Source organism: Musa acuminata, chromosome BXJ3-4 (assembly GCF_036884655.1).
Source record: "Musa acuminata AAA Group cultivar baxijiao chromosome BXJ3-4, Cavendish_Baxijiao_AAA, whole genome shotgun sequence".
Lineage (NCBI taxonomy): Eukaryota > Viridiplantae > Streptophyta > Magnoliopsida > Zingiberales > Musaceae > Musa > Musa acuminata.
This window is the reverse complement of record NC_088352.1, coordinates 10,666,061-10,691,529: the sequence shown is the minus strand read 5'-3', so window position 1 is coordinate 10,691,529 and position 25,469 is coordinate 10,666,061. Positions and strand designations below refer to the sequence as shown.

The window sequence follows — 25,469 nt, the reverse complement described above, 5'->3', positions numbered from 1 at the left end:
CAATTAGTGGTTGGATTTGTTCATAAAAAAAAAAAAACTAAAATAACCTGGCCCCATTGCAAGCTAGTTCAATGAACCATTAAAATAACCTTCATGAAAGACAAAATAATTAAAATAAATCAAATCCTCATCCTGCTGTACGCTACATCCGAGATCTTATTGGCCATCTTTATAATCCAGAATCCAGTTCAACGAGGTAATTTCATCAGCTGAGTTGATTACATTACAACAAATAACCTTGACTAGTAAAATTAAAATTGCCACATATTACAAGTCAAAGAGAGCAGTAATTACAGAATAGAGCAAATCTCTAATAACGGATGCACTATTAACAACCACAACTGGGATTACAAGAACCATGTGCTTATACAAAGATAACATTTGTGGTCTATAAATCATAGTACGGATTTCATGGCTCTAGAAGAATTCTATCACCTTTGACTCGAAGTATCAAAGGAAAGTGCATCGATTGACTCTGAGGAACACAGGACGAAAGCTCCTAGCCCGGCTGTCTCGGAGGCTCCTCGTGGCCCTTATTAACTTTGCCCCTTAACATCTCACTGAAACCGCCCTTCATTATTCTCCGGAACCTTGTATCGTCTTGCAGAGCCGGTGGACTCGGCTGTTGTGGTGGAGCAGCCGGTTCGTGTAAGTCGCCAACCTCTTTCTTCCCTAGAAGGCCACTCTCACCAAAGAAGCTGCTAACCGAAGATGCAAGCCCAAGATGAGCCCCCATAACCTTGCTGATGCTTTCAAATGCTCCACCTGACCTCTCTTTCAGTATAATTTCCAGTGCTTCCTTGTGTGCAGGATCCAGAGCATCCGGGTCTTTCAAAAGGTTTTGGATGGTGGGTACAAGGAAATCACGGATACTGGTAGCAGAAAGATCTGCAGAAAAAGGAAAAAGCTTGGAATGAGTTCTTTTATAAAAGTAAATGTAGGGATTCTAACAGATTCACCAATTAATCATGACCAGTTGACAAAATCTAAATCATTCTTAAGAGTATTGTGCCTTTGCATTGCTAATAAAAAACCATGAAATTTCTATAATCAGTAACCATTCACCAAAATTGATATTGACAAATTCCACTTTTTGGAGCAAGAAGTTGGTCATTTAAGATGATGAAACATGAAAAGCAAGCCCACTGCACAAGGTCTCACAAAAGAGGAATCCAAGAATGATTAGTGTACATAGCCTTAGCCTTATTCTGACAAGTAGAAAGATTATTCCATGACTCGGACCCTGTCCACTAGGTGACAAAAGGAGCAATCTTACTTGAACATAATGGCTCCAAAGGAAATATGAAAGGACCAAACTATTAGGCAAACCTGGTGAGTAGGGCCAGATGTGAGTGGGTCGCACCATAATCAGGTCTTGCTTCAGGATTATCTCACCACTCACAGACCTGACAGGTTGGGGCCCATCACAGCAAGTCTCTGAGAGACCCCCAAAAAATTTTTCTGGGTAACTCGGTCAACCTAAACAGAGTTCTCCAATATGATGGTAATAAAACAACCACAGCTAACTCAACCAGCTACAATGACAGCTGTCCTCTAGTATGGTTGTAAGTCTTGCAACTTATTCTTCTGTAGATTTGTATTCAACTCAGAAATGAAAAGTCAATGCATATAGTTGGGTTTTTAAGAAATTTCACGGAGAGACAACATGCATAAACATAGTGCCTAAAAGAGAAAATACAATGGAAACCTGAGTGCTTCGTCAAACTTGAAGTTCCCCCAAATTGAAATAGATAAAGCTCAACTCTACCAGCCCTTTTCCAAATACCATGGGGCTAATAGTCCAGAAATGGGAATTGGAAATTTGGAGGATTAAGTCCAGAAATCAAGCCAAAATTAGCTTTTTTTATTATCTACTTAATTGCTCTATTTATGACATCATAGGCTTACCAGACAAACTATAATCATGTGCTGCTTAACCTCTCCATTTTTTTCCTAGAAGATGAAACAATTTGGAAAACTAAGTAAATTCCTTTAGAAAGAGAATAAAAGGATTATCCATTCATGGCCATGATGCTTGTACCAGCTTAATCGATTGCTAACATGATAGTCTGCAGCATTGGTTCTTGTCTCCATAGAGCCAAATTTTGCACACACAGAAGTTGCTTTCAAGAACTGATCTTTCAATGAAAAATCAGTGACAAGAACCAAGCGCCTCATGAAAACCCAGACAAGGCACTTGGACTTGGGCATCGAGTGACACAGGCGCTCATATGAGTCAACCCAAGCATGTCACATCCCTTAGAGTGAGTCCAATCCAAATTGAGCCAAATGGTTTGGTTTGGCATAGTCAATTCATCAGATTCCTTCAAACCCTCCCCCTTCCTCTATATTGAGTGGATTATATTGAGTCCAATCCACAGTGAGCCAAAAGCACCTGTAAGCCCTAATCACCCCGACAACCTCCTCCTCATTTTCCTTGCACTCTGGTCTCTATTTTTTAGCAATGCAAGGCCACCCACGCCATCTGCACTCAATCGGACAATGTTTGACTTTGATTCACTTGGACTCCACTGCTCCTTTCCATCACCACTACGCTCTATTGGTACAGTCGCTTTTGATTGTTGATCTAGAATGGTCAATTACTGGATCATTACTCCTAGTCTTTTGTATTGTCACTACAGCTTTAGAATCTTAAATTATGGTTACTTATCCATAAGAATGATCTCAACTTATTTTTCTATTTATAAGTTCTTGTTACATTCTTCTGTAATTTTGGAGCATAATGATATTAAAATGTGTTATGTACTAGCGATAGTTGTTATTTATCATGTTCTGTAGCTAAACCTCTAAGTAATTCCTAAGGCTTGCAGCACATATCATTATATACTTGAAAAGAATTCATTGTCATATCCATGTCGTGTTGTACCATATTTTCCCAAGGTTTGAACATCCTGGAGTATTTGTAATGTGTCATATCAGTATCCATGTTCAGTAGCTCTATATATATATATATATATATATATATATATATATAATGTTAGGATGCCCTGAATTCTCTAAGTCCTAAACTAATGTAAAAAACATATTCTCTTGAGTTATGTAGTTCCAGTATGAGTCGGCTAGGCCTTCTAGTCGACTAAGGATCTAGTTGAGATTTGTTATTTTGATTAGGAGTCCAAGTCCTAGTAGACTAAAGGAATGAAACTCTATAAATAAGGATGTATCTGCTTCTTTTCGCTATCAAGAAAATAATCTTTCAGCCTTTGGCTAACCAGGAGGCTGATCCCCTCGAAATGATCAAGGAGGCCAATCCCCTCGAAGTGATCTTATCTCTCTTTTCCCCCCTTTCTTCTATGATAAAACCCTAGGGGTCTTACCATCTGGTATCAGAGCAACGATCCTCGACGTTCCCATTGCAATTCCTCACATCCCATCTCCCGCCAGAGACAACACCGCTAACCACCTCACGCAGCCCCAGATCGGTGTGCACGATCAGGATCGACTTCCGAAACACGAATCCAAGGCACTATCGTGGCTCCCCATCCACGTCGCCCGCCCGATTAAGATCGACTTCCAGATCACCACCACTTTACGTCAACCCCATCCACGTCGCCCTCTTGAGCGCCTCAAACAGTGGCAATAGCCTTCGGAGCCCCTCCCGCTCGTGGTCCTCCCCGCGGCCTTGCAGCAACACTTGTACGGCATCCTCGATCCCCCCGACGGAGTCGGACCCGGAGCCCACCCCGGATTCGCACCTAATCTCTTTCGTTGCCTCCTCCAAGAACCCGTCATCGAGCTCGTCCTCGAAGCAACAGCTGGCATCGAGCGCCCTTTTCCCGCTCACCGGTGGCCGAGCGAGAAAGGTCCACCGTCGTTAACCACCCCCTCGTAGCCCCCGGCTAGGATCGCTAGCCTCACGCCCACCATCACTGCCCCCCAGGCCTCGGCAACAACAATCCCTCGCGCCCTTAACGCTGCCATGGGCCAACGGCACAATAGCCGCACCGAATAGGGCAATGCATCACCCTTGACCAGACACCAAAAACAAGAATTGCGGATTACAGATTTGCAATCCGACGCAATGGCTACCAACAACTCAGTGAAAGCCCAACTAAAAGCCTTGGAAGCCAAGATTGAGAATCGACTGCAAGAAACCCTTAATGATTTCAAAAGAAGCCTATTGGAGAGGTTCAACAAGTTTCAACAAGATGAAAGTTCAAGTCCTACGTTGAACTGATTTGGAGACACAGGAAAAAGGCACCAAGATCATGACACAAGCTACCCACACATGAAGGTGGAATTTCCAATATGAGAAGATGGGGATCCGACTAGTTGAATCTCTAGGGTAGAAAAAACTTTCCACTTTTACAAAACTCCGGAAGAATCCAAGGTGGAAATAGCTTCAATCCAATTAGATAGAGATGCAATTCAATGGTATGATTGGTACGAAACCTGTCATGAGGTCCCTTCATGGGAGCAATTCAAGAGAGGACTTCTTGTTAGTTTGGCAAGTCCCATAGTCCCACATCGGGAAAATCAGACTTGTCGTCTCGTATTGGAACTATAAATAAGGGTCTGGGTTTTGAAGTCAGATGCACCACAAGTGGCACCACAAGAAAAACCTAAGTGTTTGCTTTGGGTTTAAGTCCACACTCAGTTAAATAGTTTGGGCTTATACTTGGGGTTTTTTCTTGTTTAGTATTTTCGGGTGTCTTATGGCCTAGGAACATCTTCCTAAGGCATTTGTAATAGTCCCTTTTATAGTAGTGATTTGCTCCTCTTACGTCCGTGGATGTACGTCAAAGTCAATTGACCGAACCACGTAAATCTGGTGTTTTTGTCGCTTTTTATCTTTTCGCTTTATTGTCTTTGTTGGGTTGCCAAAATTATCATTTGGTAAATTTCCTGGGGCTAGCTCTAACAAACTGGTATCAGAGCCTAGTTTCGGGATCTTTTGGCAACGATGACAATAACAAAGATTGTTGTCGAGAAATTCGACAGCAATGTCAACTTCGGCATGTGACAACTCAAGATGGAGGCCATTCTGGTTCAAGACGGAGTTGATTTGGCACTACAAGGAGCTGAGAACATTCCAGATGATACATCAAAGGAAGATCTTGCGGCAATGGATAAGAAGGCCCGATCAAGTATCATTCTAAATCTCTCTGACGAGGTTTTACGGGAGGTAGCTACGAAGACTACGACTAAGAGCATGTGGGACAAGCTTAAAGCCTTATACATGAAGAGGACAGTGGAGAATCGTCTCTACTTGAAGCAGAGTTTGTATATGCTTCAGATGACTGAAGGTACATCTATACTCTCACATCTTGATAGATTTGATTCCTTGATTATGGATTTGGAGAATATAGATGCAAAAATTGATGACGAGGATAAAGCTCTATTACTCTTGTGTTCTCTTCCCCAATCTTTTAAGCATTTCCGTGATACTTTGATTTATGGAAAAGAAACAGTTTCGTATCAAGAAATTAAATCTGCACTGAAATCTAAGGAGCAAATAGACAGGAATATCACTGGGGAAAGTAGAGAGAATCAGGCTGAAGGTCTGGATGTTAGGGGGAGAATAGATAAAAAGGAATTTGACAGTAGTAGATCTAAATCTAAATCTAAATCCAGATATAGAAATTTGGAGTGTAGATATTGTCATAAAATGGGGCACATTAAGACTGATTGCTTTAAATTGAAAAATAAATTAAAGCAAAAGAAAAAAATTGTTGAGAAAACTATTGAATCCACTAAAGCTAGTGTAGCAATTAATGAGAATGATGGAAATATTTTCTTTGCTACTGATGACAGGACGAGGTCTAAAAATAAATGGATTTTAGATTCAAGTTGTTCTTATCACATGTGTCCCAATAGAGATTTATTTTCCACATATGAATCTTGTAATGGTGGAATTGTTTTGATGGGCAATAATACAGCATGTGATGTTGTTGGTAGAGGAACAATCCGAATTAAAATGTATGATGGTGTTGTGAGGACGCTCACTAATGTTAGACATGTTCCTGATTTAAAAAAGAATCTCATCTCGTTAGGCACCCTAGAGGCCCTTGGGTGTAAATACACAGCTGAAGGTGGAGTAATGAAAGTTTCTAGAAGTGCCCTTGTTGTTATGAAAGCTTGCAGGTCTGGTAGCTTATATATTTTGCAGGGAACTACTGTCACGGGCTCGGTTGTAATGTCGTCATCATCATTGTCTGATTCTGACATCACCAAATTATGGCATATGCGTTTGGGTCATATGAGCGAAAAAGGTTTTAGCATATTGAGCAAAAGGGGTCTACTTTGCGGACAGAGTACTGGGCCACTGGTTTTTTGTGAACACTGCATTTTTGGAAAGCAGAAAAGAGTCAGCTTCAATTCTCCGACAGTTCACAAAACGAAAGGTACTCTTGACTATATTCATTCAAACCTTTGGGGTCCAGCTCATGTTCAATTTAAGGGTGGTGCCAGGTATATGTTGACTTTCATTGATGATTATTCTAAGAAAGTTTAGGTTTATTTTCTGAAGCATAAAAATGATGTTTTTCTAACCTTTAAACAATGGAAGGCTTTAATTGAGAAGCAGACAGGTAAACATATTAAGTGGCTTCGAACAGATAATGGCATGGAATTTTATGAAAGTGACTTTAATGAAATTTGCAAAAATGAAGGAATCGTTCGGCATCGCACTGTTAGGATGACGTCTCAGCAAAATGGTGTGGCTGAACGTATGAACAAAACACTCTTGGAGAGAGCAAGGTGTATGATCTCAAATGCAAGGTTGACAAAGGACTTTTGGGCAGAGGCGATTAATATGGCCTGTTACGTTGTCAACCGCGCTCCTTCTGCAGCACTTAACTTTAAAACTCCGGAAGAATTTTGATCAGGTACTCCTACTGATTACTCTGATTTAAAAATTTTTGGGTGTCCAGCATACATGCATGTAAATGAAGGAAAATTAGAGCCTCGAGCTAAAAAGTGCATTTTCCTTGGGTATGCTTCTGGGGTGAAAGGATACAGATTATGGTGTTTTAATCCTAAATCCCCAAAATTTGTAATCAGTAGAGATATTACTTTTGATGAATTATCTATGTTATCTTCTAAAGAGGATTCTACTAGTTGTACAAATGATAGTGCGCAGAAGCAGGTGGAGCTTGAGATTGGTAGGTCTGATTCTTTTAAGTCGAACTCTTCTACTCAAAGAATGCCAGTAGATGGTCCCGAGTCTACTGACGCAGATGATCCAGAGGAAGAGCAATATTCCATAGCCAAGGATAGACCACGGAGAGATATTCGACCACCACAAAGATATGCAAATTTGGTTGCATATGCTTTGTCTATTGTAGAAGAAACATGTGAAGTTGGTGAGCCTACTTCCTACTCAGATGCAGTTTCTTATGATAATTCCACTAAGTGGTTGATTGCGATGAATGAAGAAATAGAATCTCTCTATCATAATAGAACTTGGGATCTTGTGAAGCCGCCTTCGGGTAAGAAAATTGTTGGATGCAAATGTGATACTATTACTGGGGGAAAGGTCCTTGTTCAGAAAATTCATACGAAGCACAATCCAACTGATATGCTTATGAAGCCTCTTCCGGTTAACAAGTTCAAGCAGTGCTTGGACTTGGTTGGTGTTTATTGTTGGTAATTGCCCGTTGGGACTTTTATGAAAAAGGTGGAGCAAGTTTTGTTGGGACATGCCAAGGTGGAGATTTGTTAGTTTGGCAAGTCCCATAGTCCCACATCGGGAAAATCAGACTTGTTGTCTCGTATTGGAATTATAAATAAGGGTCTGGGCTTTGAAGTCAGATGCACCACAAGAGGTACCACAAGTGGCACCACAAGAAACACCTAAGTGTTTGCTTTGGGTTTAAGTCCACACTCAGTTAAATAGTTTAGGCTTATACTTTGGGTTTTTTCTTGTTTAGTATTTTCGGGTGTCTTATGGCCTAGGAACATCTTCCTAAGGCATTTGTAATAGTCCATTTTATAGTAATGATTTGCTCCTCTTTCATCCGTAGATGTAGGTCAAAGTCAATTACCGAACCACGTAAATCTGGTGTTCTTGTCGCTTTTTATCTTTTCGCTTTATTGTCTTTGTTGGGTTGCCAAAATTATCCTTTGGTAAATTTCCTGGGGCTAGCTCTAACACTTCTTGTTCATTTTGGACCATCCGAATATGAGAATATTGATGGGCAGCTCGTCAAAATTCGTCAGACTTCTACAATGCTAGAATATCAGAGTCAATTAAACACCGTCAAATTAAGATAAAGACTGGTCCGAACGACAACTGGTGGGTACATTTATTGAAAGACTTATTCCAGATATCCAATGTGAAGTTAATGCTAGACATAGGTGCCCTGCAAGCCAATCACGTGAGTGATGGCACGTGTGACATGACATGCAATCTTTTTGCTTCTTATTATTATGGCATTCTCTCAATTTTTATTGCTTGTTGCATATATATATTGTGATGTCCATAGATCTGTGTAATAGGAGTCGAATCGTGACGAGATCACAATAATGAAACTGATTCACCTTTAAACACAGACCCTAAATAATCCTGGTCATAGGTTACTCGAGAGGGACATCGAGATAACCGGATAAACTGGTGTACTGTATACCCGTGCATATGATAGGGGCGACTGATCTCATAGCTGCTCGTGTGGGGACACTAGGGATCCCGTACAGGTGCTCACTGGAGAATGAGTTGATTGATTAATCCGCTTACGGAATGCTGGATGGTTGATGATACCTCATTGTCAGACAGTGATTCCGTCGTCCCAATAGTGTACCTAGTCTTTAGACTTGAAACACCAAGAATGTCCTGTATGAGTATTCCACTCTTTGATACTGGCCTTATAGGTTTGAAAGTTCCAGATCTAGTACAACCGGTCATTGGGAATGGCAAACAACCTTACAAGGGCTATTGAGTGTCGATAGTGGATCATCCGTTCTCGATATCATGAGAGAAATATCCTGTGTGTTCTTGCTCAGACAAATTGGCCAAGGTCATCCGGGAGAATTTGATTAGAGCGAAACTCGATGAGAAACTGTATGAGCCTGACAGTATCATGCCCGGTATACGATCTCTGAGATATTATATGGATGAGGGACTATAGGTACACGGTAACTGAGGAGAGATAGGTACAAAGGATTGGATTCCCTTATATCGTCTGGGGACTGCGACGTAATGGCCTAGTACGTCCGCAATCGATGAGTTGAGTGAATTATTATGGAGATAATGATTCACTTAATCAGAAGGAGTTCTGACAGGTATGACTCACGGCCAGCACGATATTGGGCCTAAAGGGTCACACATATATTGTCGACGTTACGAGTAGAGGCTTAGATATAAGATATCCGTCAGAACCCCTATCTTATTGGATATCCAATAAGCACTTGAATTATTGGATCACATGGATGAGATCCAATAATAACTAATAAGAGATTATTGGGTAGAGATCCACCAATTTAAGAGGCTTGAATAATTGAATGGAGATTCAGTATCCAATAAAGCAGAATCCATTATGGTTAAGTTAACTGGGGGCCTCTATAAATAGGAAGGAACCAAAGGCCCATAGGTTGAGGCTTCCTGGTTGCCACCTCCTATTCTCCTCTCTCCTCCTCCTCAAATAGTAGGTGTGAAGATTTGGGCAACGATTTGAGGAGCGTCGTCGCAGCCCTGTTGTGTGGATCGTCGCTCTAGAGGAGGGCACTTGAACTCCTTCATCCAATCTCATAGATATGTAGTAATTCAGGGATATACGATCTCCCTAGGTAAAAACACTATCTCACACGTGGATTTAAGTTTTGTAGGTTTTTGTGCACCAATCTTCGCACCACGACGACCACCTTTTTAGGAAATTTGGGGTTTTTGTTTTCTGTTCTTTCGCTGCGCATGTGATGTCGCTCTTAGATTTCCCAACAATTAAGACTCGCCAACCTCGCACTATGACTGTCGCGATCTCATTTGTACGTTTGAATAAGGAAAAAAAACAGTATGAAGAATCAGTAAAACAAAGGTTTCAACAAATAAGTGATCAGCAAGCCGCCCACCCCATCTACTCCCAACCGAAACCGAAACCGAAACCCAAACATCCGAAGACTAACCCGAGAAGAACTCAAGAAAAGATCAGCGAAGGGTCTATGCTGGCATTGTGATGAAAAGTGGAGTAAGGAGCACCGATGCAAACAAGGGAAGCTTATGATGATTAAACTAATCGAAGAGGAACTAGAAGCTGACGATGTGGACTTCGATCATGAAGGTATAGAAATTGATGAAGATATTGAACCTATCACGCATACAGTGTATGCATTAGCCGGCTACTCTAACCCACAAACTATAAAAGTTGAAGGAACTTTGAAACATCAGCCTATTACTGTTTTGATTGTACTGGTAGTACTAACAATTTTCTGAACAGTAAGGTTACTGCCCGATTGGCCTAACACATTGAAGGTTGTGACAAATTTGAAGTAAAAGTCATTGATGGACGGATTCTAACTTGCGATAGCAAGTGTTTGAAGATAAAATTGATTATGCAGGGCCAAAAATTACTTGTGGATTTATTTTTGCTATTCCCGAAAGACTACGAAGTGGTGCTTAGAATTGAATGGCTATCGACCTTGGGTGATGTTTCCTAGAATTTTTCTAAACTAATCATGAATTTTTTATTAATGGAAAGTAGGTGATCCTAAAGGAAAGACGTGGAAGTAAGGTCACAACTATCACTAGCCATCGGATGGAGAGGGTTATTCGGAAGACACACACCGGATTCTTAATACAGTTGCAGAGCATTGAAAAGGAAGCGGTAGTGCACAACCAAACCGAGGATGTTGAATCATTGCTCAAAGAGTTTGCAGATGTATTCACAGATCCATAGGGACTCCCACCTCTTTGACCTCATCATCACCAAATTCCGATATTACCTGGGAGAGCTCCAACCAACATCGGACCCTATAGATATCCACATTTTCAAAAGGTAGAGATAGAGAAGATTGTCAAAGAGATGCTGGAAATAGGGGTCATAAGAGCTAGCGTCAGCCCATATTCTTCCCCAGTCCTGTTGGTAAGAAAAAATGATGGTTCATGGCGGATGTGTGTGGACTACACAATACTCAATAGCATTATAATAAAAGACAAGTACCATATTTTAGTGGTAGATGAGCTGTTGGATGAATTGGGAAGAGCCCAGGTCTTCACTAAATTAGACCTACAGTCAGGCTATCACCAAATCCGAGTACATGAAGATGATATTCAGAAAACCGCCTTCAGAACACATAACAGCCACTCTGAATTTCCAATAATGCCTTTTGGGTTAACCAATGCACCCTTTACCTTTCAGAGTTTAATGAATGATATATTTCGAGCTTATCTCCGTAAGTTTGTTCTGGTTTTCTTTGATGATATTCTGATATATAGTCCCTCCTTAGAGAGTCATTTATTACATTTGTGGACTGTCTTAACTATCCTTCGTGAGTATTGTCTTTTTGTCAAGAAATCAAAGTGCAACTTTGTGCAACCAAAGGTTAATTATCTCGACCATATCATCGCTCAAAAGGGTGTTGCAGTTAATCCTTCAAAAATCTAGGCGATGAAAGACTGCCCAATTCCGAAATCAATAAAAGCTTTAAGGGGATTCTTGGGACTCATGAGCTTTTATCGAAAGTTTATGAAAAATTATAACAAAATCAGTGTCCCCTTGACATCGCTTTGAAAAAAGATGTATTTAGATGGTGAGGCAACCCAAGCTTTCAACTCCTTGAAGACTGCAATGGCTACTACACCAATGCTTGCTCTACCCAATTTTAACAACCTGTTTGTAATTGAATATGATGCTTCTGGAGAAGGTATTGGAGCTGTATTAATGCAGGAAGGTCGGCCCATTGCTTATACTAGTAAGGCTCTTTCCCCTTCTCATTTGAATTTATCTATTTATGACAAGGAGATGATAGTCATTGTACATGCAATCACAAAGTGGAGACCCTACTTAATTGGTCGACGGTTTCAAATATGCATTTATTACAAAAGCCTAAAATATTTCCTGGAGCAAAGGATGTCTTCTTTAGAGCAACAGAAATGGGTCACCAAGCTACTAGGATTCATTCGATTATGAGATTATTTATAAAAAAGGGAACAAGAATTTAGTTGCAGAGGCACTCTCACGCTTTCCAGAATAAGCTAAATTAGTAGCTATCTCTATTCCTACTTGCGAGACTTCAGAAATTATCAGGAGGGAATGGTCAGATGATCCTAAGATCCAAGATATTATTAGAAGACTAGAAGAAGCTCCGGGTTCCGTTCCAAATTATAGCTGGGATTCGGTGGACTTGCGCTATAAAGGCCGAATAGTTATAGCACCACATTCTTCTTGCCAAGCAATAATTATGAAGGAGTTCCATTCATCACCAATTACTGGTCATTCCGGATTTCTCCGCACTTACAGACGAGTCCAGCAACTTTTCTACTTGAAGGGTATGAAAAATTTTATCAAGAAGTTTATTGTTGAATGTGATGTTTGCCAATGCCATAAAAGTGAGACAGTAGCTACCCCAGGTTTGCTTCAGCCCCTCCCTATTCCTGATGTTGCTTGGACCGACATATCCATGGACCTCATTGACGGACTCCCACCATCACAAGGGAAAAGCACTATATTTATAGTTGTTGATCGGCTTATGAAGTATGCTTATTTTTGTGCTTTATGAAATCCTTATACTGCCACAAGTGTTGCTCGTATTTTTGTTGAGAACATAGCTAAACTGCATGGGATTCCCCGTTCCATTGTTAGTGACAGAGATAGGGTTATTACTAGCACCTTTTAGACAAAGCTTTTTCGTTTACAGGGTACTCAACTGAATATGAGTACTGCTTATCATCCACAAACAAATGGGTAGACTGAAGTGGTAAATAAGTGCCTAGAAAATTATCTCAGATGCTTTTCTAGTGACAAGCTGAAGGAATGGACCAAATGGCTTCCCTAGGCAGAGTGGTGGTATAACACTTCCTACCATTCTTCTATTAAAATAACTCCCTGTGAAGCAGTTTATCGTCGAACCCCACCCGCGATTGCAAAATATGTACTCGTCTCCTCTAAAGTTGATCAAGTGGACAAGGAATTGCTTGACAGAGACAAGATTATTCAGCTTTTAAAGGATAACCTCGCAGCCACACAAGCAAGAATGAAACAGCAAGCTGATAAACACCGAAGTGAATAAGAATTTATCATGGGCGATTAGGTTTTCCTTCATCTTCAGCCCTACAAGCAAACTTCCATAAAGGTCCGATCTTCTATGAAGTTGTCTCCTCGATTTTTTAGGCCTTATAAAATATTAAAACGCATTGGACCAGTTGCCCATCGTCTGGATTTGCCGGCTAGCTCCAAGATACACCCAGTTTTTCATGTTTCCTGCCTTAAAAAGAAGTTAAGTGAAGATGAGATAGTGCAACACCATTTGTCGGACATCTCTACTGCTAGTGAAGTTCAAGTTTAACCGCAAGCCATACTTGATCGACGAGTTGTGATGCGCTGCAGACATCCTGTGACTGAAGTGATGGTGCAATGGGCTAACTTACCAAAGGAAGATGTCACTTGAGAGTCCTACAAGGCGCTGAAAGAGAAGTTCCCAAAGTTTGGTACTGCTCAGCCTTGAGGATAAGGCTAAATTAAAGGGGGGAGGAATGTTAGGATCCCCTGAATTCTCTGAGTCCTAAACTAATTTAAAGAATATATTCTCTTGAGTCCCGCAGTTCCAGTAGGAGTCGGCTAGGCCTTCTAGTCGGCCAAGGGTCTAGTTGAGCTTTGTTATTTTGATCAGGAGTCCAAATCCTAGTGTACTAAGGGGTGGAACTAGGAGGTCGATCCCCTCGAAGTGATCTTATCTCTCTTTCCCCCCTTTCTTCTATGATAAAACTCTAGGATTCTTTTATATATATATATATATATATATATATATATATATATATATAACACACACACACACACACACATACACAAAAATGGTAAATATGTAATACCTAAACTTAAATTTGCAATTATATCTATCTCTGTTATGCTTGCAAAGTTGCAATTTCCATATCAATATTAAAAAAACAAAAAACAAATAGGATAGAAAAGGGGAAGAGGAGAGCAAACAAGAGACAAGTCACTATCACTCAATATTTTTTGCATCTAATATATACAAGAGAAATAGATGGGTACCTTTGACAAACTAAACCTTAAAGTTTCACACCTTAGAAGTCAACTTCAGATGCCCTAAGACCATGGGGGATTGTTTGTCCAAAATAAAAGGACAGCCAAATATATACGGCTTTTACAAATGTGTGTGCCTTACCCCTATAAGCAGGAAAGTTATTTCCATGATTCAAGCTCTGTCACCTAGATCAGAAAAGTGCAACCTAACAGGACTATTTATCCAATTTAGCAAAATCAAATAGACCAATATAAGCCAGAAACCAATGTAATTATTATATTAATCAGCAATTACCTTTGCTAGTCCTTTTCATAATTTGATAGTTTATTCTCTTCAATCAAAGATCATTATTATCATCTCCGAAAACCTATATACCAGATCTTTTAAATTTATTGATATTGCAAGGTAGCAAGCATACACAATTGAGACAACCAGCTTAACAAACTTACCAATTTTATCTACAATTTAATGTTCTCCTTGTATGAGCAACATGTACTAGTAGCATATTTTGATTAGATAACAAAACATAAGATTGATAACTAATATAAAACTGTAGTAAGAGGGGACTGGTCCTGAAGGGAGCAAACCTGTGGCATCCAGAGCACGAATTGCTTCACAAAATACATTTGCTTTCTCATGGCGACGTGTGATATCGTTTCCATGAGATTGCACGCAAGTAAGTTGGAAAATTTTTGACAACAGATGTATGAAATGTCAAGGACAAAGGCAGAAAAAGGAAGCGAAAAAATAGAACATCCAAAACTATATATATATATATATATATATATATATATATATATATATATTAAAGCACATCCAGAACATAAAGGATATATTCACGTAGCCTGTCTGTCGTATGTGGTACAGCCACAAGTAGTGCCCGAACAACAGTAAGAGTAGCTTCATGTGATCCATCTTCAAGAAAAGCATCCATTTGTATGCGTATCTTGTCAACGATCTGAAAGATAACCGCTTGGTTAGCCTACATTTAAATATTTATTTCAAAACTAAAGATATAGTGAAATAGCATTTCTTTAGTACCACATCATTTTTGAAATGCTGTGCAACAGCTCCAAATGCTTCTATGCTTGCATATTTTACATTCAAATTTGGATCAGAACCAAGAGTGACAAGAGCAGGCAAAACATGTGTAGAAGCCACTTTCACATCAATATATGGTACCTACAATTTGCATAAATGGAGTTAAAGCATCCAGTGCTATAAAAGAAGAAGAAAGTATCTGCAATATTTGTGAAAGAAATATACAAGGACTTTCAAGAGAACTGCTGCATTCGTCTTCATATTCACATTGGTGCTAGCTACCATCTCCCATAGGATATTAAAAATGACTCCATGATGTTCCTCAAATATGCTGGATTAAACCCCATATTAGTGAAATCATATGAAGGAACAGTAACAACATAGTAACCATGCATTATTTCAAAATACTAACCAAAGAAAGCGAACTGCATCAATCACCTCAGCATTGTAATGAACAAACCATGAATCTTCTTTGCTATTATTTTGCACTAGCAGTTTTCTCAAGTAATCTGGCAATTTTTCATGGCTGGTTGGAGCCCCTAAAATACCAGACAACAACAAAGGAAGAATGCACATGAGAGAAAGTCTCTCTGCCACAGGGGTTTTAGGCTGCAATCCTGCAACAAAGGAAAAGAAAGCAAGATCAGTGGTCATTAACAAAGAATAATTTCATCAATGATTGTGAAATTGGCTACATAGCAGAATATTCCAATGGATGATGTGAAGAGACTCTTCAACCAGTCAGGTTGATCAATCATCAATGTTCATAGTTTACACAGTCCAAAGTTCCTATTAGTGAAAACATAAACGACAGAGGAGTGCCATGAAGCAGGTACACAAATATGCCTAAATGATTATCCTAAGTTCATTAATATTGAAAATAACAGAAAAACATAACGCCTCTTGAGATGGTCCAACTACCTTTGATTCTGGACTTCATGGTTGAAGGAAAATATGTCAAATCTGCAGCATCACTATCGCCAACAGCTATCAAGAAAACAGGAAGCACTATATGTGAAAGATATTGTTCCCCAAATAATTTAGGTACATCCAGAAGGTACTGTATGTACAAAAAAACCAAGAAATCAACAGGTCAGAGTTCATTACCCTGGGAATAAGCAGTGAGTCTAAAGGGAACCAGTTAAATAACAATTACTACTGACTTACCTTTATTATTCGAGTTCTTAAATTGTCTTCCTTGTAAGATAAGAGACAAGATAGCTGAATCAAGTCTGGAAGGCAATCCACATGCATCCAATCAAACATAGGCCAAATTGTATGGTTCCTATTCAAAGTGTATTTTACAAAAAAATACGTAGATCAGCTAATGTTAAAGCAAGGAAAAAGTAATTAAAAACCAATATGTTTCAGAAATGGACGAACTAGAAGGGCCTCAAATCATGTGAGTAGCTAACCCTGCATATAACTGAAGCAAAGAGGTTGAGAAGAAAGAATTTTGTTGTTCTGAAACAGCAAGAGGTTCTGCTATATTAAAAGGGCATGTTTCAATAGCTTTACGATGGACAAATGGCAGCAACCCTGTCAACATCCGAAGTAGCACATCAATGTTCCAGCGTTCTTGTTCTCCTAGAACACGCAAGTGAGAATCTACAGAACCTTCAACCCCTGATAGAGGTGGACACCGCTGACAAATAATTTCCGACAGTGTATTAGCAAGAAAGCCAAATCCAGTCATGGTAGAGGAGTCAGCAAATTCTACACAACAGTACCTGAGCAGAACCTAATATGTGGGAGAGTATGACTCGTAAAACATGGTCCAGTTTGCCACCCCAATTTATCACTGCAGGAACAAGTTCTTTGATTGTGGTATCAACAACCATTCCTGAAGGATCACATACCAACAGGAACATGAGCTCTTCAACCTATGAAACAAAAGCATGCAATTCAGATAAGAATGCAGTTGTGATCAATTTGTTTAACCAGGAAGTAAGCTCCTAAGCCACTCCTGGAGCCATTTGTTACAGCCTATTATATAGCTTACATTTTAGACAATTCTGTGAACTCAATTTTCTGCTCCATGATAGCCTCTTAGCATTAATGAGGCTGACCTTAAAATATTTGTCCAAATTTGGGAAGAGCGGAAGCAGTAGCGCCAGGTTATGAGCAGCAGCTTCTCGGACAACTGTGGCAGAATCCTCAATTAATTGTTGAATGATGGATAGAATCAGAGAATCACGAATCTCCGGTCGAACAAATTCTGCAAGCTCTCCGCATGACTGAGCAACTAGTAGCCTACGCTCCTCATATTTATGATTAATCTGCATATCAGTTTCAACATATTGACCATGTTGCTTAAATAGATGAAGGAGATTAAGACAACTATAAATTACCTGTTCCCAACACTGAGGAAGCAACTCTGTTTCAGTTCTCATGTCTCCTACGTTTTTTGCGAGGGTAACACAGGCCTGTAAAGAAAATACAAATGGTGATAAGCAACTCAGTTAGCTACTCTTTTCTTTGATAAAAAATAAGGAAAAAAAAACGAAGTCATTTAAACCATGTCTTAATGCAGGAACTCACATCCATAATGATGCGCCTTTGATGTTCATCTGGCCGTTTTATAAGATTAAATAATGTGTGTGTTAAGGAATCTCTAATTGTACCATCTGGATGGCGCTCAATCGCACACATAATCAATGGAAGAAGCTCCTGCATCCATGACATAGCTCATGTAATCTAATGTTTCAAAATATGTAGACAAAGGAAGAAAATCCAGATAAGAACCTCACGATGGTTGATCAAAACATAGGGAACAATCTTAGGTAATGCATCTGAAAGTATTTGGATGGTCTCCATTGCCTAGCAAGAAAAAGAAGTTAAACTCGTTCTTTACATATCCACCAAATAGAAGAATACTAGTGTTAGACACACGTTTTCTTAGCATTTACCATCTTTCAGTTCTTACCTTCTTGAGAGTCACTGAATTTTGGTCTAATCCTTTATCATCAGATTGTGATTCAGAAATGAGGTTATGAACATTCTCTTGGTATTCAACAGCACCATTACAAGAAACAATTGTTGAATCAGAAACAACATCATTAGCCTTAGATCTAACATCTTCAGATGTCTGGTAACCATCATTTCCATCTGAATTGGTAGATAATGATTCAACAGATTTAGATATAACAGCCAATTCATTGATCTCAACAACTTTTTCCTCCATCTGCACATCCTCACTAAGAGATTTAACAGATTCTGGATTTCTTGTTGAAGAATCAACACCCTTAAATTCTTCTAGTTCATTATATGATGATTTCTTTTCTTCCTTAGATTTTTCAGTATAAGGAGGCTTTTTGTTTTCCCCTTCTCCGGTTGTCCATCCTCTACTAGCTCGAGCTCCTTCTATGTGCATCTTCAGTGCAGTGATTTCGGCTCTGTAGTCATTAAGTTGCTGTCTCTGAAGATCCATGGACTGTTTAAGATCAAGTACCTTCAAACAACACAGATGTCAGCTGTATAGCCATGAAGCTAACTTGCAGAAAGATTGTGGACATGAGTGATACCAGAATGTCTCTATCTTTCAAATCTTTGTGTGCACCTTCCAAGTTTTTATTTAGAACTACTATCTGATTATCAGTCAATTCCTTGTTTCTATGCATGGACTCTAGCTCATCATGAAGTCTTTGATTTTCTTTCATCAAAACTTCATTTTCTCGAAGGAGGGAAATCTTCTCCTGCAGCCAGACAATCCATTGTGAAACACAGTCAAATTTTGCTTCATTTCTTGTTTGTAATATCTTCATAGGAACCTTGTATTTTGTAAAAGCAATTAACACAAATGATTGTCTGGGTGAAGGCTATTGCTGAAGTTCATCGATATTGAAAAGAACTAATCCCTTATATTCATCATAGAAAAAAAATATTTTTACTAACATAGTTACTTTAACCAAATGGAGTATACACCAAGAATTTATGATAAATTAATACCATTATTTTAATATTTTTATTCATAATATAATGCCTAGCACAGACAATAAATGAACAATCTAACTAGTGGTATACACATCTTGTCTAATAATAGAATTATAAACACACAAACAAAGAAAGTTCACCGGAAGTATCCATGGAGTACTTCCAAAATGTGGTATTTGACAGGTGCAAACCAGTATATATCCACAAGCAATAACTGTGCTTCATAGCTCAACTCAAGACTTGAAGAACAGAAAGAGGAGAACTTTTGAACTTTACACAAATTTGAGCTCTTAGAATCACAGAAAAGATCAAGAATTCGGTATAGGTCTGTATCTTTTCAGTGCTGAATGGGTGGGGTATTTATAGGCCCCAACCCAGTTCAAAAATATGTGCTTTTTCTTATTCCTCCTCTTTCCTCACCCTTCTTTTTTTTACTCTTAACCTTTGCCAGTATCTTTGTATTAGAATGATGGCGTAGACCACTGGCGGCACTTGGTGGTCCATCTTGACAAGCATAGGCCATGTCAAAACCAAGGATCATTGGAACCAGCAACATGCCATAACCATTTCCCTAATCCCTTTTTTCTTTTGTGTAATGCTACATTTCAAGATGTCAGATCACCTTGCACCAACTAGAAGAAATACCAGAAAAATTATTGCCCGCAGTCCAAGCTCTGTCTTTCTTCTTTTTGTTGCCAAAAAACAAAATCAAAACGTTTCTTCTCTTTCAAATTTTAATAAGGCAATGAATAGACAACAAAATTTAAGTTTGATTCAACCAATATATTCTTAAATGATTGAATTTAACTTTTTTCCTTTATTTTTTCATGACATGTACCACTAACACACACTTGTAGGTAACTCATTGGTGCTACACACAGCCAATAACATGCATTATACAGAACTAAATCACTGGCATGTGCTGCCAATGTTTACATCCATGTAACAAACATCCTATGTTTCTTGAACTATTTTTGTACCTTGAAGATGATTTTTCATCCGTAAGCCTGGTGGTTTCCCTCTTCATCAAAGACTCTTTACAACTTTTGGAGGTACCATAGAACTTTTAGTTGAGTGCATTATTTTAATCTATAACCAATGAGATTAGTCCTTTGAGTCAAGGAATGCAATTTTGATTATTTTGGTACAGTACGGACGTTAGTTACCAGTTCGACTTCTGACCGGCATGTAGACCAGCCCAACTTTGGGCGGTTCATATGCAATACAGGGCTTACAACCCTTGAGCCCTGTGAACCAGATGGTAAGGCCTATGAACCGGTCTGCTAAAGACTAACTGTCTATCATGATGTGCTAACTGTCGGATACAAAGCTGATGTTAGGGTACTAAGGTCTTTGGCTATTGATCATCAAACGATCACTAGTAGTGATATGTCAGCACTTGGTGATCACTAATGGTGAAGATACATGCAATCTCCAGCATCCTGAAATGGCCTATGCAGACTGTCAAAGACAAATTAAAAGAGACATGAGACATGCTAATTTTCAACATTTATAATTATTAAAAAATTCAAGGTTGAAGTCATTTATTTTCCTTCATCCACTTTATCGATAAATTGAATAGTAAACTTGACAATCATTTTATGAAAAAAATCACACACATAAAGCAACTCTACTGACTGCTACTAATACAAAATCAAACAAGCCCTTAAGCTCATAAATATGATCTACTGATGGAAACATCATGATATGAACAAATAGGTCAATGGATGTACAGTAACATATGTAAATGAAAGAAATGTCATTTCAAGGGTGAGAGAAAACTTTGCCCAGAGTTTGGATATGTATCACCAATCCCAATTAAACATGGAATGCAACTAGTTTGGATTTGGAACAAAATATTGTCTAAAAAAAATGAAAACCATGTTCGAAAAGGTACCTCAGCAGCCTCTGAAGTGGATGAAAGATATTGATAATAATATCGACGCAGAGCATCAGAAACACAAGCAGAACTTTGCGGCCACACATCTAGATTTTGATCAGTGACCTATAATACAAGAAGGCAAAATAAAATGTGCTTAAGCATTTTGTGCACAATAATGAATAGAAAAAAAATAAGTAAAATCAAGGATACGATAATATTTGTCCATCAACAAAAAGGAATTTAAATGATAATCTTGACAGAAGTTAAGTCCTGATCAATCAGCATCTCATTTAACAAAAATGTTCTGGCATATTCTGCAATTGCTCAAGATGACAGCTTATTCTATATCATGTGAAATGATTAACCAGCCTACTGCATCAGTTGAACTTGTTAGTTATAAATGTTTGCTGTCATGCCACTAAGTCCTACTCACCTCCTCAAGAAATGTCATAGCTGTAAGGCGGTACCCGGCAAAGAGCAAGTACTCCTTCACAGCGCAATTTATATCTTTGCGTTCGGTGTCCTTTAAAGGGCCTAAAGAGACATAAGAGATCTCCCTCTTGTTATGTTGATATGTAGGGCCATTAGCTACAGACACACCTGAACTGGAACCTGAACTAGAATACAAGAACAGCATTAGAGTACTTTTGTGTATAGAATAATATTTTCAAGACAAAGGCATCAATGAAGTGTTAAGTATTGATATGAACAAATATCATAAATATAAAATACTAATTAAGGGCAAATTTCCAATTGCTACCATGTCGTGAGTTTAAATTGATCAACAAAAAGACGGTCGCAAGATAATAGCTATACAACAAGACATAAGCATGTCCGATAAATTTTCAGAAGATTCTGAGCTTTTACCACCTATCTTAGTATCTTATCCAAGTCATTTTGTAAATCACAGGAATCATTTACATGTTTAAGGTCCATGGAGGCATCTACAACATGTACATAAACGCTAAGGAGAAATATATGTTTGTTACAATGGACAAATTAAAGAAAATGAAGCTTGTTCCTTATTGTGTTTGTTGAACATTTTTCATTATCATACATTTCCCACTTTGAAGCTCTAAAAGAAATCACAAAGAAGCTTATGGTGTTGCAATTTGATACATAAAGAGTTTTGAACTTGAAAGATCTCAATATTATGCAATCCGCAACCTCAAAATTCTCTTTTCATGCATCATCTAGGATAGAGAATTGTTGGTATGCAACCTGTAAGCTGTAACAATGGAATGCAAACAAACATTTCTAGACAGTCTAGATTTTACTATATAGCCGACCAGAGTTATGTTTCCTCAACCTATTTTTCTATAGCAAAGAAGCTGCTGACCAATTATATACTTCCCCTCTAAGTATGAGTTTATGTGTAATTTTATAACAAATGACTCATAGGTAGATTTTAAATGCTCACTGACATGATAAATATCCACACAGTTTCATATACTCCATGCTTGAGATAACATGCATATCATAGGGATTGTTTCCATCATCGAGAACAAACCATTAAGTTCATCAGGGCAGGATTGTTTTTGCTTTTGTAATTCCTCCTTCAGTCTTGACAAGTCTTCTCGGGCTAAACGCAGCTCATATTCAGTGATTGCCAACTTTTCTTCTACTGCTACTTTCTCCTCTAGCAAACTTTGTGGCTCGGCAACTGCAACAAGTTCAAGAAATATCGCAGGAGTTTCTCATACAAGTACAAGCCAAGTACAGTTGACAATAGAACTTGTGACGTTACATGGTAACATTTTGGACATGCAGAAACATAAAAGTTCAACATCTAATTTGTTGAATTACCAAGTTCAATGATTAATACTAGCAACTTAAACAATTTGTTCAACATCAAAACCAACATGCTAAATGCTATATACCAATAGCAATCGATGATTTATCACAAGATCTATTGTCAAAACGCATCAAAAGAATCTTGTCCAATCATCAAGATTTATCGCATGGAACGATGTCACAACTTAAAATGCTGAAATAAACCCGAGTCAGAATCATCACCAAAATAACATGATCACTCAGGTTGCTAAAGAACCCAGATCCACCAACATTTAGCATGCTGTTTTTGTCAATATTACCCAAATGCCAGCAGCCGAGGTTACTCCTAGATTGATATTGTTTAATTACCCATCATCGAAATTAAGGGTTGGGGAATTCCTAGGGAAATGATAGAGATGAGTTGGTCGGTTTTATGCCACAAGAAAGTCGATTCTTGAAAAGGGGATCGACGGGAGAACAACGGAGGGTGCAAGCGAACCTCTAAGGGAGTTCAATCGAGAGATCTGGTCGGGGGGGAAGAGCGTGGGGTCGGCGAAGTAGTCGCGGAGGCGGATGGCCTGGTTGTGGCGGCCGTCCTCGAGCAGCTCGTGGAGGAGCTCGAAGGCGGTGAGCAGGTAGTTCTCCTGAAGCAGGAAGTTCACCACGCAGTTGCACAGCGACGACCGCTCCACGTCCATCGCCAGCCTCGAAGCCGGATCCCCCGCCCCTCCTGCCATCTCCTCCGCCTCCTCTCTACCTCTCTCTCTTCTTGAAAATGCAAACGGATCCCTCCTCTGGTCTTCTTCTCATATCACGCGGAGGAGACGGGGATCAAGATTTTGCTGGAATTGAAACAACGACATATATAAGACCAAATGACGAGAATAACGAATCAATAATAATTGCAGATCTGGAAGAACGAAGGAGCTCTTACGGAGGAACAAAAGGTGTGAATCCCGAGTATTACTCTAGTGTGTATTGTAAGGCGGTGAGACGGCTGGCATTTGGGTTTGACTCGGATCGGTGGTTGGGAAGGACCGAAATTGACCCAATGGTTTGGTTCGTAATTTGAGAAACTTATGTCGGCTATTATATGATTTCAGAAAGAATATATATTCTTTTTTTATAATTAGTATTTTTATATTTCTCTCTCTATATATATATTATAATATTCATATATATTCTCATAAAGATGATTTTCAGATAAAACTCTTCTATATTTTTATTTTTTTGGGAAGATACTCCCATTTTCAAATTTTACAAGGGGTATTATAATCGTATAATACCTTGACATGAACCGAGCCAATTCTTATTGAATATGATTTACATGGTTAGTTATAGTATTTTTGAGTAGATGTACAATATTTTTAGCACATCATCAAAACACTATTAAGTAAAACAAATTAGATCAAATTTTAATACATACCAACTTATATATATAATTAATATTTTTAAATAAATATTTTTTTATTGATTTATGTACAATATCAATCAAATAGGGAGAGTTCTATATCAATTTTAGAATGAATGTCCTTATAATATTTTTTGCATATTTATGAAAATACTATAAGATCATTCAAAACATAATAATCAGGACAAATAGACCAAAACTCGATAAAAACTAGTTCATATACAAAAACAATATTTTAAATATGTATTATTATTGGTATGGAAAGAAAAGCTATCAAATACGGAGATTTGTATGTTAGTTATAGTATTTCTGAATAAGCCTGTATTGTTTATTTTTACTCATCCATTAAAATATTATAAATTTATTTTTAAAAATATATAAATAAAATAAATTAACTCAATAATAATGATAAAAAATAACTATACTTATTGGCTTAAAAACATTAGCAAACAATTTATTATTTTTAAAATATTATATTCAAATAAATACTATATGACTGAGGAATTAGATAGATTCTAACCAAAAAGGATAGAAAATATTATATTATTATATAAAGTGTATTCCGGATATTATGAGAAGGTGGGAACGCCCTTAGTTAATATATAAAATATATAAAAGGGGACACCTCTCAAGGAAAAAAAAGAATATTTTTTCGAAAAATTACCCATCTTATAAACCTAAGTATATGTTAGTGAATTAAATGATATAGTCTCACATTGGGTATGAAAGAAAAATATGATTTACTATGTAGGACTTGATGGATGTACCTTCATTAGTTTAGATTGAAATATTTTGGGTCAACCATTTAGGCATATTGAGTTCACAGGTGAGTTAAAAATAATTGTTGTAGCAGTTCTTCATTTCATAATCTATGGATTGAATATTCATTTCATGAATCAAAAGTATTCATTTGGATATTCATGTCACATCGAAGTTTCAGATCTCCAATCCCTTCAGGACAATGATATATAGCTTAATTTATATATGTCATTCCAGAAGACCATGGCCACATGCACTGTGTACAATATCGATAGAAAGGACCACATACATTGTGAACTACCCTCAAAGGCTCATGCACACATCCATTTTGACGGGTTGATTTGCTTTCTATGTCAAAAGAACTTATGCACACATCCATTGCGCATTACGAAACTCTGGCTTGGTTCAATGTATGTGGCACTATGCATACAATACTTAATCATCTTGTGACAAATAATTAAACCAAGGCCAAGTAAGGAATATGTTATGCAAAAACTTTAATGGTGAATAATTTCG

General features: G+C 38.3%; 1 protein-coding gene across 2 annotated transcripts; it reads right to left on the bottom strand.

Moving 5' to 3' along the window:
• Positions 1 to 151: 151 nt before the first annotated feature.
• On the bottom strand, positions 152 to 23,666 carry LOC135636644 (uncharacterized). Of its 2 annotated transcripts, XM_065148520.1 has the most exons (20): positions 23,283 to 23,666; positions 22,521 to 22,673; positions 21,444 to 21,622; positions 21,026 to 21,133; positions 18,720 to 18,890; positions 18,122 to 18,646; positions 17,941 to 18,015; positions 17,737 to 17,865; positions 17,547 to 17,621; positions 17,265 to 17,474; positions 16,926 to 17,078; positions 16,611 to 16,840; positions 16,363 to 16,480; positions 16,117 to 16,255; positions 15,608 to 15,812; positions 15,421 to 15,526; positions 15,196 to 15,336; positions 14,989 to 15,112; positions 14,742 to 14,858; positions 152 to 888 (listed from the first exon to the last, which is right to left on the bottom strand). In XM_065148520.1, the coding sequence occupies exons 1-20, from the start codon at positions 23,518 to 23,520 to the stop codon at positions 500 to 502; spliced, it is 3,585 nt and encodes a 1,194-aa protein (XP_065004592.1). In that variant the 5' UTR covers positions 23,521 to 23,666; the 3' UTR covers positions 152 to 499. The 2 variants fall into 2 exon arrangements, with proteins under 2 accessions (XP_065004592.1, XP_065004593.1); XM_065148521.1 differs by lacking the exon at positions 23,283 to 23,666 and having other exon boundaries at positions 21,444 to 21,627; positions 22,521 to 22,660.
• Between the last annotated feature and the right edge of the window lie 1,803 nt (positions 23,667 to 25,469).